General features: G+C 30.7%; 2 protein-coding genes across 3 annotated transcripts; one reads left to right on the plus strand and one right to left on the minus strand.

The window, feature by feature from the left end:
- Positions 1–3901: 3901 nt before the first annotated feature.
- LOC105133342 (60S ribosomal protein L19-1-like) lies at positions 3902–4870 on the minus strand. Its single transcript, XM_011037296.1, has 2 exons — positions 4696–4870; positions 3902–4489 (listed from the first exon to the last, which is right to left on the minus strand). The coding sequence occupies exons 1-2, from the start codon at positions 4805–4807 to the stop codon at positions 4026–4028; spliced, it is 576 nt and encodes a 191-aa protein (XP_011035598.1). The 5' UTR covers positions 4808–4870; the 3' UTR covers positions 3902–4025.
- Positions 4871–5826: 956 nt separating this feature from the next.
- Positions 5827–8642, plus strand: LOC105133341 (DEAD-box ATP-dependent RNA helicase 21-like). Of its 2 annotated transcripts, XM_011037295.1 has the most exons (2): positions 5827–6428; positions 6465–8642. In XM_011037295.1, exons 1-2 carry the CDS (start codon positions 6177–6179, stop codon positions 8331–8333), a joined length of 2121 nt encoding a protein of 706 aa, XP_011035597.1. In that variant the 5' UTR covers positions 5827–6176; the 3' UTR covers positions 8334–8642. The 2 variants fall into 2 exon arrangements, with proteins under 2 accessions (XP_011035597.1, XP_011035596.1); XM_011037294.1 differs by having other exon boundaries at positions 5827–8642.
- Positions 8643–16198: the final 7556 nt, after the last annotated feature.

The raw sequence follows: 16198 nt of genomic DNA on the forward strand, positions 1-16198 counted from the left end.
ATCCTAATCTACTACCAACCAACCACCAAATTCACTACAAGCTAAGATATTGCCCACTCAAATACCAATCCATTTGGCCTATTTGTACCCAAAATTCAATAAAATCTAATTCCCCCCTCTTTCACTTAAAATAGTGTTGGTATATGTATGAGTGGTAAATATTCTATATTGAAAAAAAAATAAAAAAATACCTATATATAAAATGAATCCATAACCTATTAGTTTAGGTTTTTGGATTAAAGGGTGCTCATTCTTGTGTGCAAGTCCATTATAGATCTCTCCAATAAATGATATTAATGCAAATAATTTAGCTAAGTATATGTTGATATATTAGGTTATTTCATATCTAATGATACAATATTAACTAGGATGAATATGAAAATATTGTGAATTGAATTTCATGGTTATTATCTTTATAGTAAGGGAAGAATTAGTTGGACTTTTAAAGAAAAGATAATATATATTTGTCTCGTGAAATAGTAAGACATGACTTTTAGGTTAGAGTAAAAAGTAGGTACAAGCTTCTAGATGACTATATTTTTGTGAGAGTGGTGAACTCTTGATGACATTAGTAAAAATATTTTTTTTTAAAAAATAAATATTGTCATATTATAGGAGATGATGTTATAAATATTGTTTTAAGAATTTTAGATGGTGGTATTGGTTATCATTTTATAAATAAAATCATTATAATACTAGTGCTATTAAGAGCTTACCCTTGGACCCAAGTAACCCTCTAAAGAAAATTTCTCTAATAAATAACCAACAAAATCAAACATGTGAACCTCTCCTTTTATAACAATCATGAGAAAATCAAGAAATAATGATCTACCAATATATTAGACTGATAATCAATCAACCTCATTTTTTTTGGACATTATTATTGAAGGCATAAATATAACTATCATAAAAAAAATACTTTCATTAACCAACAATAAAACCTTTCAACAATAAAACCTTTCAACAATAAAACAATGCCCTTATTATTAACAATCTTTTTTTTACTCATCACCATCTTGTTTTATTGACCATCATTTATAAACAATTAAACACTAGAACCATAACAATTAAACAAGCAAAAATCAAATCCTCCAAAGAGAAAAATATTTAAACTAAAGGGATTAAAAAAATGAGAGAAAACCAATAGGAATTATAAAAGAAAATAATTTACTAAGAAAAAAAGAAAAGAAAAAAATGAGACAAGAAAGGCAAAAAGAGATGTAAACAATGTTGTCAAAGCAAAAACATCCTAATTCACTTGTATTAGAGGCAAACTATTTCACATATATTCTTTTTGCAAGACTTGATATTGATTTTCCTTTTAGTTTTGATAATAATGGTAGTTTTGGGTTAATTTATACTTATTAAATCTAATTTTTATTTTTAATTGTAGTTTTAAACAAGTTATTCATATAAAGACTAATACATTTATATAAAAATGCTTTTTGAGATACCTTTAGAACTTAAAGCATAGATGATAATATAAGAATAAACCCCGCTTACCAACTAAAATAAACCTCTAAATATGTAAACATTATATTTTAAGAGTTGGTTTAGAATTATGGTGATAATATAAAAAAAAAGAAGCTTGAATATATAATGACATTATAGGTGAGGTGGCCAAAACTCCATGGCAATAACAAATTTAGTTGAGAGGGGGTTTAGATAACATGAATTGAAAAAACAAGTGTTATTTTTTTTTTTATTTCTATATCTACGAAGTCAAAACTTTAGGGAAATAAACCGAGTAAAGCAAACAAATAAACTTGAAACAAAAACAAGACTTTCTTTATCTTTGTATTTGCAAAGTCAAATTCAACTTTACTACTATAATGGTTTTCTTAAGACATATAATTTTTATAATTAAAAACTAATTTATTGAGGCAATCAATTATTATTAGATCTCTATCTTGAGAAAAACAAAAGGTTTATGAAAGACATACAAGAACTTTAAGATGCTAAATTAAAATTTAGATTGAGATGTTAAAGTTTTTAAAAATAAAGTTTTCAAAAATCCTTTCATTATGAAAACCTCTCAAAATATGCTAAAATCATATTTGAATGATTTACAATTTGACCTATTAAGAATATATATTGGAGAACTAAAATTATATATAATGATCACTTCTACTCCATGCCTATATAGATATGTAAACAAGTAGTATAAGATCACAATAAAGTTGATAAATTCTTTAAAGAATTTATAATTTCACTCAATAACTTAGTATGAAAATCACCCAACCACATAAAAGATAGCAAAAATTTTGATTTTTTAAATTAAAAATAATCTTTTTTCAAAAAAATCTCTACAAAATACAATTTATATTAAAAAAATCGTAAGTCTAATAGGATTTACCTATTGAATATGGATAAATCTAGTAAATAATAAAATTCAATGATCTTAAATTTAAATAAATACTTTAATGTTTCTAAAAGACCTAATAATAACTAAAAAATAACTAAAACAATAATTCAGCTAATTTAAATAAAACTAAAGTTATTTTTATAATTTACTAGTAAAATTGAAAGTCAATTTCAAACACATGGTTTCTTTTATCTTATAGTATGATTAGAACCCTTTGAATTAAATTCAATTTAAATCTTTTAATGAAATTTTATATTTGGAATTATTTTGAGTGTTAAGAATTAAATTTCAAATAAAATCTAATCTAAAAAAAATTATACAAAAGTAAATCAGTGGTCAACTTCTCTTATTAATAATTTCAAAAAGAACTAATTTAATGTTAAAACTAACTATCAAAAAATACCTGTCTACCTATCTCTTTTTTTGAGAGACCTTTAAGAAAATAAAGTGAAGGTCATGATAGTAATATATAAAACAAAATAAATTGAATTTTATCTCTTCCAAACATGTAAATCCAATTTATTTATGAATTAAATTTAAATTAAACACTATAAATATATTCAATTATAATAGAAAATTGACACAAACAAATTATTGATGAATTAAAAGACATGTTATTTATCACTAAAAAACTATGCATGTTTAATTTTTAATGTAATGAAAATTCTTTCAATAGCTTTAATTATGACCAAAACTATAGTGAAATGTAAAAATTGACATATTTAAGTTGTATTATTTAAAGAATTTGCAATTTAATGGTCAATGAGATGAATTGGTCTCGAAACTAGGGAATTCATGGATTTTAAAGATGGGATCTTTTAAGTTCTGTCATCAATATTAGGTTGCTGAATGTTGGCGGGCTTTATGCTCTTAATTGAGATATCTCTTTCAAGAATAAAACTGATTCTGAATTATTTATAAAAGGAATAAACTATCACAAAAGATTATGTACTTTCCTTAAATACAAATTTAATATATAATGAAATAACATAAACTAGATTGAATTAGTCCTGCGAGATGTAGCAGAAAGTTTGTTTTTTTAATTGCAAAGGGAGATCAAACAACCAAGTATATGATGGAAAACTAGCAAATAACAGTATTGGTTGGATTATAAGCTGAAGCCCTTTTCCATGGTAATTCTTCTGTATGTGATTTCATTCATATGTATTTTGAGTTCGCTTGCATGTCCACACATCCAATTCTACTGATAAGAAGGTTCTGCTGCTGCTGTGGTTAAGGTACAGAGAGTTATAATTACACAAGAAATGTACAATTTGTAAAGCTATAGTAAGTGATCGAAATTAGACATCTCCACAGGTTTACCAGACGTTCGCAGGTGTCATGGACCATAAGAAAAATCCAGTCTGCTTAGCAGCTAGGGTTTTTTCTTGGTTTTCTGCAGCGATTTAAATTCATGCTTGTTAGAGTTGGTGAAATGAAACTAAATACCTGCCATTGTTAGAGCAATTGATTTTCTTGACAACCATTTTCAATTCTATGGTTCTAGTAAATCTAAAAGTTAAAGCAGGAAATTAATTTAGGATCAGACAACATAATGTTACAATAAAAGCACAATCTGTCTAAGCAGAAACAAATTGATATCTTGTACAACACAGAGAAACAAAAATAAATGCAGAATTTATGAACAGAGTTACATAATTTACTCTGAGAATTTCCTCCCTGAGAGAGATTTATTTAGCGAGCTGGGTCTATCTTCTTCTCCTTGCTGGTACCTTCTTTTTCGAGCATTTTTGGCCCTAAATTGATCGAAAAGTGACCTGTCATTTCCTTTCTCAGACTTCAGCTTGTGAATCCTTTCCATGAGCACACGTTTGTTCTTGAAAACATTTCCTTTCACCTTCATGTACATCTCCTTGTACATGTGCTTGTCAATTTTTTCAAATTCTCTATATTTTCGAAGCAAACGTCTCAACACTCTTATTTTCCTCATCCACAGAACCTTAGATGGTAGCCTTGCTTCTCTCGTTCCCTTCCTCTTTCCATAGCCCGAGTACCTCCCTTTTTTCCTGGCTTCTTTCACTTTCCTAATCCTTGATCTTGAGTGGGTTATCATCGGTTTTCGGATGATAAAACCATCCTTTATGAGCTTCCTTATGTTCATCCCTGCAACAGGCCACGCTCTTGTTAATAACTCACGCTTCCAAGAAAGAATTGTAATAATTTTACGAAGATTCTTTCCCAGATTACTTTTCAAATGAGCTCATCCATCCTACCAGTAAATCCCAGAAGTTCCATGAAACCGTTTTGATAGAATTAGCATTGCTACAGTAAAACAAAAGAAATTGAAGGTGATAGAATACAAGACTTACTGGAATTGGCCATGGAGATTTCAGTGGTCTCATTAGGATCAAGCCACAATTTTCCCTTGCCACAATCAAGTAAACTAGCAGCTAGCCGCTTCTGCAGCCTCAGTGACACCATTGTTATAGATTGGATGAATTGACAACAGAAATTAATCTTAACTTATCCTACGAAGAGACAATGGTTCAGTTTCTCATTTATATACAAGGGAGGAGAAGTGTGGGCTATCTGTCACGCGTTACTTGGGGAGCAAGTATATGCGCTGAGTTGAATGAATTTATTATTAGCTTATTAATTATAATTTAAACAGGCATTTTTTTTTCTTGGGGACAAAGTAATTAAGGAACAGAGAATTGTTGTGCAGAAAAAAATGGTGTTAGGGCACTAAACTTTTTCTTACCAGGTTTTGATTAGCATTTATTAGTAGTTTGATTGGAAGTTTGGTTATAATTGTTTTTAAAAGTATTTTTCATGTTAAAATATATCAAAATAATATATATATTTTTAAAATAATTTTTAAAATCAGTACATTAAAATAATTTAAAATACATAAAAAAATTTAATTTTTATAAAAAAATTAAATTTAAAAAAAATATAATTTACACAATATTTCTAAATCCCTTAAAAAAATGAGTTTCAACACACACACACTGACGAATAACTATTCTTCGGCAATAAGTTTTATGCTATGCGATCAAAGCTTATTTATATGTTTTTGACAATTAACAAATTGATTTAATTATAAATTATCAAGCTTTACATAGAATTATTCAAGAATTAAAAATCATGCATTTTAATTTAAAAATATTTATACATAAATAATTTATTATAAATTATAAAAAATATATTGAATAATATATGATACGGTGCAATAAAAATCCTAGTAATATCAACCGACAAAAACAATATCTTCTATCGTCCATGACATTGTCAAAACGCTGCGCTGTAAGAAATAAAAATGCCCTTAATTGAGAATAATTTTAGGGACACCAGGTCTTAGCCCCACCGTATTTGGACCAGTTACTCAAGGCCCTGGGCCAGGCCCAAGTTATTAAAAAATCAGCACGTTTTTCTTTTAAATTGGTTAAATAACATAATTTTAAAAAACAATTGTTGAAATATCATAATTTGTTAAAAAAAAAAAACACCATTAATAGTGATCGTTTTCGGACAGCAAGTGCGATTCACTTCATTAGTGTCTTCGGATTCGTTTTCGATGTTTTTTCGTGATACTGGTGGTAACGTGGATAAAGAGGCGCGTGCCTTCAGATGTTTTTCTTCTTCTCAAGTTTGAATGTAGTGTTTTATATGTATGTATTTTTCACCAATTATTTTGCCAATTTTTTATTTTAAAAAAAACCTAGCTAATAAGCAGAAAATAGCCCTTTATCTGGTCGTCTCGATCAGGAACGGTCTGCTTTCCGATTAATCAAACCCTCGAGATCTCCATCCACTTATAAACCCTAGCGCCACCACAACCACCGCCACCATGAAACGCTCATTCGACGACATTGGAGTCTCCAAAACGCAAAGCAAACCTGTCTTCTTGACCAAAGCTCAACGCGAACAATTAGCCCTTCAACGCCGCCAAGAAGAAATCGAACAACAAAAGAAACGCCAACAACTCCTCCTCTCCCAAACCCGCCCTTCCAACTCGGAGTCCGACAAGCCTCTATCCAATTCTGACCGCCGTGACCAGCGTGACAGAGACAGAGAGCGCGAGATCGAGAGAGATAGAGATAGAGATAGGGAAAGGGAACGGGAAAGGGAAAGGGAAAGGGAAAGGGAAAGGGAACGGGAACGAGAACGGGAACGCGAACGCTCCTCGCGGCGCAACAGAGAGCGCGAACGTGAAGAGGAAGCAAAGACGCGTGAGCAAGCCAGACTGGATAAATTAGCGGAGAGAGAGCGAGAGAAGGAGCTGGATGCGATTAAAGAGCAATATCTAGGGTCGAAAAAGCCTAAGAAGAGAGTAATAAAACCTAGTGAGAAGTTTCGCTTCTCTTTTGATTGGGAAAACACGGAAGACACTTCTAGAGACATGAATATTTTGTATCAAAACCCTCATGAGGCACAACTTTTGTTCGGTCGAGGGTTTAGGGCTGGAATGGACCGGAGAGAGCAGAAAAAACTTGCTGCAAAGAATGAGAAGGATTTTAGAGACGAACTTCGAAAAAAAGAAGGTGTAGAGAAGAATCCAGAAGATGCGGCTGCCCAAAAATTGAAGGAAGAAGCTGCTGACAGGTATGATACTTTTGATATGCGTGTTGATAGGCATTGGTCCGAGAAGAAGCTTGAAGAAATGACCGAGAGAGATTGGAGGATATTTAGGGAAGATTTTAATATTTCTTATAAGGGTTCCAAGATTCCGCGGCCCATGAGGAGTTGGGCAGAGAGTAAGTTGACTAGCGAGTTGTTGAAGGCAGTGGAGAGGGTAGGGTATAAGAAGCCGTCACCTATTCAAATGGCAGCGATTCCACTGGGATTGCAACAACGGGATGTTATCGGGATTGCTGAGACTGGTTCAGGTAAGACTTGTGCTTTTGTTTTGCCTATGTTGACTTATATTTCTAGGTTGCCTCCAATGAGTGAGGATAATGAGGCCGAAGGGCCTTATGCAGTTGTTATGGCACCTACTCGTGAGTTGGCGCAACAAATTGAGGATGAAACTGTCAAGTTTGCACATTATTTGGGTATTAAAGTTGTTTCTATTGTCGGTGGGCAGTCTATTGAAGAGCAAGGGTTTAGGATTAGGCAAGGTTGTGAGGTGGTTATTGCTACTCCAGGTCGTTTGCTTGATTGTTTGGAGAGGCGTTATGCTGTGTTGAATCAGTGTAATTATGTTGTGCTTGATGAGGCTGATAGGATGATTGATATGGGTTTTGAACCCCAGGTTATGGGAGTGTTGGATGCAATGCCATCGAGCAATTTGAAGCCTGAAAATGAAGATGAAGAGCTTGATGAGAAAAAGATTTATCGCACCACTTATATGTTTAGTGCTACTATGCCACCTGCAGTGGAGCGGCTTGCAAGGAAGTACTTAAGAAACCCTGTTGTGGTCACTATTGGCACTGCTGGGAAGGCCACTGACTTGATATCTCAACATGTGATAATGACGAAGGAATCGGAGAAGTCCAGCAGGTTGCATAGATTGCTTGATGAACTTGGAGATAAGACTGCAATTGTTTTTGTTAACACTAAAAAGAATGCAGATATGGTGGCCAAGAATTTGGACAAGCATGGCTATCGTGTGACGACTTTGCATGGTGGGAAGTCCCAGGAGCAGAGGGAAATTAGCCTTGAAGGTTTTAGGACCAAAAGATACAATGTTCTTGTGGCAACAGATGTTGCAGGTCGTGGTATTGATATACCTGATGTGGCCCATGTCATTAATTATGATATGCCTGGAAATATTGAAATGTATACTCACCGTATTGGACGAACAGGCCGAGCTGGAAAGACAGGTGTAGCTACAACATTCTTAACTCTCGGGGACACAGATGTTTTTTATGATCTCAAGCAAATGCTTATCCAGAGTAACAGTACCGTGCCTCCTGAGTTGGCTAGGCACGAGGCTTCAAAATTCAAGCCAGGAACAATTCCTGATAGACCTCCTAGACGAAATGACACTGTTTTTGCTCACTGAGAAACTTGGATATTCAGAAGACTCTGGATCATGATCTATGTGCAATGTAGTGGTATCTGAAACTTCTCTGCTTACTGCTGCACCAATGGGACTGAGTTTACCACTGTCAGGTATTCAACAATCTAGATTTTAATCATGAAACTCCTGCTGCTTATATTTTCTTGACAGAGTTTCAGCCATTATTCAGTAATACAAGATTTCATGTTGATATTAGTGGAGAATGTCATATTTGTTCTCTTTTTTTTTTTCCCTGAATAACGGTGTACCTGATGATGTTCTTGAAATATCAAACTTTTTACTGTCTACGTATTTTTTTTCCCCATCTTGCATTAAATTTTGGCTGCTGCAGTTCTTTGTGATTTGCATTTGTTTTCATCAATTGATGTTAACAAAAGAATTGGTTGAAATAGATTTATAACTTGATATGTAAAGTTTTTGTGACTCCGAGTTCAAATTCTATCAGTGGAGCATATGGTTACCTTTATCAAAAAAAGGAGGTGTTGGTTGAGACTGGGCCTCTGAATACAAGTGCAAACGCATGTTTTACCGAAATGATCTGGGAAGAGTAAAGGGCTTTCCCTTCCCTCTTTCTCCCCAGATTTTTCAATCTTTTGTAACATTTCTTCAGAGTAGTTTGTCATCTGTTAGTTTTCCCATCTATTTGGCCAGGCCTATTACTCTTTTATAAATTATGTGCTAACTTTATATATTTACATCTTAATCTTGCATTTGTTTTAGTGGGCTGTGGCGGTTTGGGGTGATTTTTCCTTGGATGTAGGGTCTTTGAGATTTATGTACACAGTTTCTGAAAAGTGATACCAAAGATCATTTCCATGGTACTTTGGTCCAAAATCTGGTAAGTTACACTAAGATGATACGTATCTAATGCTTGATTGAATTTGGTTCCTTTAGTTATCCTTTTATAGTGTTTGGATATGATGTTCTTTCTAGCAATTGGTAGTTCTTTCATTCGACTGATCTGTTCGTTCTTATAGGAAATATAATTATGTTTGTTGCACTAGTTTTGTGTTATGTGCCACATTAATTAAGCTCGTATCGAAGCTCAAGTGATCTGAATTAATCTAAGGGGTTATTAGGGGTTATTAAGCATTTGTTCGCATCTATTTGCAATACTTCAATTTTCAGATTTTAGGATATGGTTTTGGATGTAGCCAAATCACTTGCATTTCCCCATCCACATTTGGATTTAGCTCATCAACAGCTTAGTTTTGGTAAAATTACCTTGATGTCAGATGTGCGGATTTTTTTCTTGCTCAAATAACATTTCCCTTTTCGTGCACTTCACTTTACAGCACCTAAATCATTAAGGATTACAAATGGTAGCAAATTTGACTGTTTAGAACTAAGGGAATAGGTTATATATGAATATTGTGGTATGTTTAAGCTCGTAAGGTGATTAAAGTGAAAAGAGCAAAGGATATTATGAAGTTTATAATTGGAAGCGAAGATGAATATAAAAGCATCGCCTCATATTTTCCTGAATCTAATTAATCAGCCCCGGGGGGTGATGGAGATTTATTGCGGCCTTCTCCTGTTCATCAACTTGAACCTCATTCTTCTGCAGTTGATGTTATCATCAGTCATGCTCTCCAGGCCAGTATCTTCTGTTACACATTTTTTCTTTTCTTTATATCCTTAATTTTGGCAGAATGTCAGAGTGCTTTGTCTCATCGAGTTTTTCTTATCGTTGAATTTGGTTTGTTTGGGCACAGGAAATACCAGTCTCCTTAGCAGTTGGGAGTTTGATTTTCCTTTCTTTTCTATTTTTAAATGTTAATAATGCCTGCTAACATTTATTCAATGAACGTTTAATCGGAGCAATTGATGCACGCAACGAGCATCTGCAATGTTACTGTTCTAAATCCATAATGATTCTTGACAATTTTTAGATTTTCTGTTTGTGTAAGAATAATTTAAAATTGGCGGTAGGAAATTAATTTAGGAGACAAGCATGACCCAACTCTAAGGTCGGCTAACTTCATTACGACACAAGCCCAATCTGCCATTAGCTGAACAAATTGATATCTTGCAGGGGAGGCACTAGTAAATGCAAAAATATATGAAAACATACCCATAATTTGCACTAAAATGTTCTTCCTAACGAGAATCTTTATTTTCATGCATATTTAATATTTTATGTCTTCTTCTCAGGTTGATCCAAAAGTGGCTTCTCCCTTCCTTTCTTAACCTGAGTGGCTCCCTTTGGTCTTGGCTTCTTTCACTTTCCTAGTCCTTGATCTTAAATGGGTTATGATTGATTTTTTTTTTATAAAAATAACAAAACCATCCTCTATGAGCTTTCTTATGTTCATCCCTGCAAATTTCGTCTTCCATTACTAGTCATCGTCTCATAGGACTTCAAATCTTTTGCATGATGAAATTTATTTATGCAGTCAATATTTTGTTCAGCATCAAAAAGAGAGAGCTAGCAAATTGAAAAAGAGATGTAATAGTAGGATATAAGACATACTAGAGTTACCATGGAGTTGTCAATGGTCTCATTGGGATCAAGCCACAATTTTCCATTACCACAAATACTAGCACCTAGCCTCTTCTGTATCCTTAGTGACACCATACTGATTCCTTGTACTTTCTCTGATGTTTTGTCCTCTGTTGCGACGAGAAAAAGATTGAAATGCAGTCCTTAAAACTTGTCCTAAGAAGATCTTGAGGAAGTGTTGGAACCATGTTTGCTCATGCTCTACTGGCGTTACTTGGGGAGCAAGCATGTTGAGGTGGATGATTATTGCCAATCCACTTTTCTGTATCAGAAGAAACGAAGGGAGTAAAGTGGTGGAACTGAAATTGACATAAAGGACTGAAATTGCAAAACTACTATTTGGTCTCTCAGATTTTAATTTTGTTGATAACCAATCCTTGTTATTCTGGCTTATTGCGCTTTGGTGCTAAACTTTATTTTTATCATGATTTAGTCCTTAAAGGTTGACAAAGAAAAAAGAAAATTGTAAAAAAAAATAGAGGTTTTAGGAGAGAGAAAGCTCTTTAGTTGTTTGGTCACCGGTAACTTTAATTTTTGTGTTGAAACAAAATGAAGATGGCTTCAAGCTTCGTTGACACTGGAAAAAATAAATTGAGACTATGAAGTTTTAGAAGCCTATTAAGAGCCTTGAGCTCCTGAATTTGGTTTTTATTTTTTAAATGGATTAAAGTACGTTTTGTATTTGAAAATGGAGTTTTAGAAGCATATGAGATTTTTTTTTTCCATGTTTTTTAGGTGTCAAAGTGTTTAAATCATGATTTTTGAGGTAAAAAAAACTTAAATCTTGAATTTTTGACTATCAAAACAATTTTTGATGACCAAAAGTGGTTGTTGTGGAATGATACGCTGTCCGCTAACTATAAAAAAATGCCCCATACTCTAGAACTTAAGTACATGGGCGAGGTTTTTAGGCCTAGTTAAGTAAGGACTTATAATTTAGTTATTCATTTTTTTAAAAAAATCTTTTTTTAATAATAAATTACAAAAAAATATATTCAATTATTTTTTTTTATATAAAAACATAATTGAGTTGTTTTTTTTCTCGTGCTAACAAAATCTAAATGGCCTTGAAAAATTAGAATAATTTTAGATTCATTGACAATGTTTACTTTTAACAATATAATGATGGTTTTATAATTAGAAAGTGGTTTAAGTTACTTTTTATTTAGCTAAATAAAAAAACAAAAAACTTGCACGTGTGACTCATGAAGAAATGTGGGGGAGGCCCTTGCATCCTTGGAGCAACACGTGTGGCACTTTCCAACATCTAAAAATATCTTTCTGCATGTTTTTCATGGTGATTTGGTTTGTTATCAATAAATATTTTTTTTTCTCTCCTTTCTTCTCTCTTCTATTAAAAATTATGACTTGGTCATTTTGATTGTTTATATTTCAACTTCAATCTTTATTTTTTTAATTTTTAACTTTTTGTCTTACATCTTTTATATAACTTTCTTGTTTTTTCAACTTTATCATTGAATCTCATTTTATCAAACATTATATTCTCTAATTTGATCCTTATTTTTTGGATTTCTAATTGTTTTGTTTGATCATTTTGTAAAAGTTTTATTGGTTTTCAATGTAATCCTTTAATTTAAATTGATAGTTTTAAGTTTTTCAATTTGGTCCTTATTTTTTTTATTTTTATTTTTTTACCTTTTTATAAAATTTATTATTCCTTTTAATTTTACCCTTTAATTAAAATATATATATTTTTTATTTTTATGTTAATTTTTAACTTCATTCTTTTATTTTTTTGACCCCTTTACTAAATTGGTTTTTTTTTTCAATTCCACCTTTTAATTAAATATGAAATTTATTTTATATTTTAATTTTGATCTTTATTCTTTTCATTTCTATTTTAATTTTTTTGTATATTTTTTTTTCAATTTCATGTTTTAATATATAATTGATTAACCAAGTTGAGATATCATGAAATGACTCAGTTCTAATTAGCATAGTTGGAGATTTGTTATGATCAATTTTTTATATTCTTTTTATCCCTTTTCAGAAATTAATCATTATTATTTACATACAAAAATAATTCAATCCTGCAATCAAGTGCTAGCATTGAGTCTAGTTTTTTGTTTTTTACTATATCATCAACTTTGTTTTTTACTATTATATCTGAAACTGTAAGTTTTAAAATAAATAGCACATATATTCAATGATAATACAAGACAAGGCAACATGTGTGTGTATATATAATTAATTAATTAATTTTCGTTTTGTGCTAAGGGAGGTTCAAAATTCTATAGAAACCTTAGTCTTCTTTCCTTTTCCCGTACAGATATTTCGGACATGCCAGTTTTATAAAAGAGCTATAGTTTTTTAACTCGTTCTATCCTGGTGGGGTGACCTGAAAAACTGAGATTGAGAGCTTCACCTGGGCAAGTTTTTTGTGGAACCATATGAGATACTGGTTTGGTAATAATGATCTAATTGATCCAGTTAAATCCGATCCAAATTATATTGGATAAAAATAAAATAAAATAAAATAATATTATTTTAATTTAAATAATTAATCTAGATTAATCAAGTGATCTAATATTTTTTTTTAAAAGTTAGTTTTAGTTGAGTCTTGACAATTATATTAAAAACAACTTATAATTTTAGCATATGTGCCGCATATTTATCAATAATAGTGACATAAAATATTAAAACTGATTTAAAGAAAAATAACATTCAAGAGATTAAATCTGATCAAATGAAATTTAGGAATATTAAATTTGATTAAAACCACCTATATTCTAATAGACACTAGATATAATTACTGATATTAAACTCTAAAAAAATAAAACTTCACCATATTGTTATATACCTTGTGTTTTTATTATTAAAAATTATCAGCAAGTTCATAACAAAACCATAAAGCTTTATTATATTTTTTATAAACTGATGAGTTCATATTTGATATTTTTTAAAAATTAAATTTTTTAAATAGTTTTTATTATTAATTTTCTTATCACATGTTCGTATGTGTATTAATCAATTATGTATTTAATATTTTTGTTAATATATCACGAATTGTTTCAATGTTAACAACTAGGAAATACAAATTCTATCATGAGAAATTTTAAGAAATAATCCTTAGATATTCAAAAAATTTCAAAACAAACAGAAACAAAACTTTATTATTTCTTTCTAAGCATGTAAAGAACTGTTTTAATTAAAAAAATATAAATACAAATATTTTCAACTAAAGAAGTAAACGATTACTTAAGACTATGACTAAGGATTCCTTGTTGAATAATTCCAATGTAATAGTTTCCTGAATTATTATCTATTTGTTTTGTGGATTTTAATTATACTTAGCAGGAATTGTTATAAAAAAAATATAGGCTCGACCAAGTCTTTTATTAATTTTAGTAGTTATTATAGGTTAAGGCTACTAATTAAATAGGTTAGGGATGATTTAAGAAATTTGTTTTATATTATGTAAGATATTATATTTTGCAAGGGTAAGCTTAGATAGAAAAACAGTATTAAATTATTTCTTAAAAATTATATTATTAATATAAGCACTAATAATTAGCTTTTTATAGGAAAAAGAAAAGTTAATATAACTTTTGATTTTTATATATTTTGTTTTGAATTTTTTTTTAATTTCATTCTCTTGAATTTGATTTAATTGAATTTTCATATCAACTTCGATCTTCATTCTTTTAGTTGTTATTTATTTTTCTTTTATTTTTTTTATTGATTTTTTTATCTATTATATTTGATTATTATTATTTTTATTTAAAATAATTTATGAAACTATATTTTATTTTAATCCCATCTTCCTTCAACTTTTTAATCCGATAGTTTTGGTACCTCATTCTTTTAATAAATTTGAAAAAAAATTAAAAAATTAAAAATTTATTTTTCAATTTATTTTCTATGATATAATAAAACACTTAAACATATTTTCTAACTCATTTTCTTTAACAATGTCAAAAATTGAAAAATAATACACTTTCTAGTGATCCACTTCCTATAAAAACCACTTTTTTATAAAACAATTATACCAATTTAAGATTTTGATGATACAGGTCATTTATGATATGTTAATATATTAGTTTCTTCAGGATAAGAGTGTTAAAACCAAGTACAATTCACAAAGAACTTTACAGAAACAAAAGCATTTGATGCGATCCAAGCATCATAGGATCCATTGGAGGTTCTGGTTGATATAGTTATAAGGCTCAGAGCTAAGAGATTCAAAGAAGTTTAGACTTTTTCAAGACATGTGAGCTAAGGTAGACTTCAAAAGAATATTAAATAATGATGAGTAAGCCATGATTAATCTTATTCATGTTTAAGAGGGGCTTGTTGGTGGACCCAAGACCATTACACAAATATCGAGAGAAGAAGACTAGATTCGGTTAGTTTTAATCATAACTGGAGCGACAAGTCGAATTTTATGATGATTCAAGTTGGGCTATTTGACCTTTAGTTATTTTTTTTAATCATAACTGGAGCGACAGGTCGAATTTTATGATGATTCAAGTTGGGCTGGAAACTAGACTTCCATGCCTTTCCAAAGATATATGGCATGCTTTTTAATTATTTAAGATGAGAGAGAATAACCCATTTGAAGTTGAGCTTTGCTGCTCGTAAACAAAATACGGAATTGACCAAACTTGTTTTATTAAATTAGTTGGACTATTAAACTTTCTTTATTTTATGAGGAAACACTTGTTTGAGTTTTAGACTTGTTTATTTTATTAATTTTAATTAGTTTGGGCTAGTTTTAGCTTGGGTTAATTATTATTTAAATTGGATTTATATATGACCTATTAGAAAAACTAGAGTTTTTTGGCTTGGGGTATAAATACTCTTGGGAATAATTTTCAGCACACTTTTTTTCTCCTAATAATATTCTAATTTTTACCAACTTTTGGTTCTCAATTTTGGTTCTTGATAGAACTTTCAACTTTTTAAAGAATTAACCAGTCTTTGTTGTGAATTTATACTCATTTTGCTCATCTCCAGGTGTAGGCGTTGTGATTCAGTTGGTTTATAGTCTTGTTGCCTTAAAGCAGGTCTTCCATTGTGATAAGGTCATCCTATTTTCAGCAAACTTGGATTAGGTAGATCTTGGGTTTGCGAATTCCATTTAGTTTCGCTAGGATTTGCATCAGTTGGTATCAAAACAAATCTAATCATAGGTTATTGACACGATGAAAAGATTGATGTCTTCTTCAAAGTGCAGGAGTGTCGAAGTAATAAATAACCTGACAAGACCGGGGTCGAACCACAGGAAGGTTAATTGTACAAATTATAAACAACAACAATAGTAACAATAATAACAACAATAATAATAGTAGCAATAATAATACTAATAATACTAGTAGTAGTA

The sequence above is a fragment of the Populus euphratica genome, unplaced genomic scaffold (genome assembly GCF_000495115.2).
Source record: "Populus euphratica unplaced genomic scaffold, PopEup_1.0 scaffold114.1, whole genome shotgun sequence".
Classification (NCBI taxonomy): Eukaryota; Viridiplantae; Streptophyta; class Magnoliopsida; order Malpighiales; family Salicaceae; genus Populus; species Populus euphratica.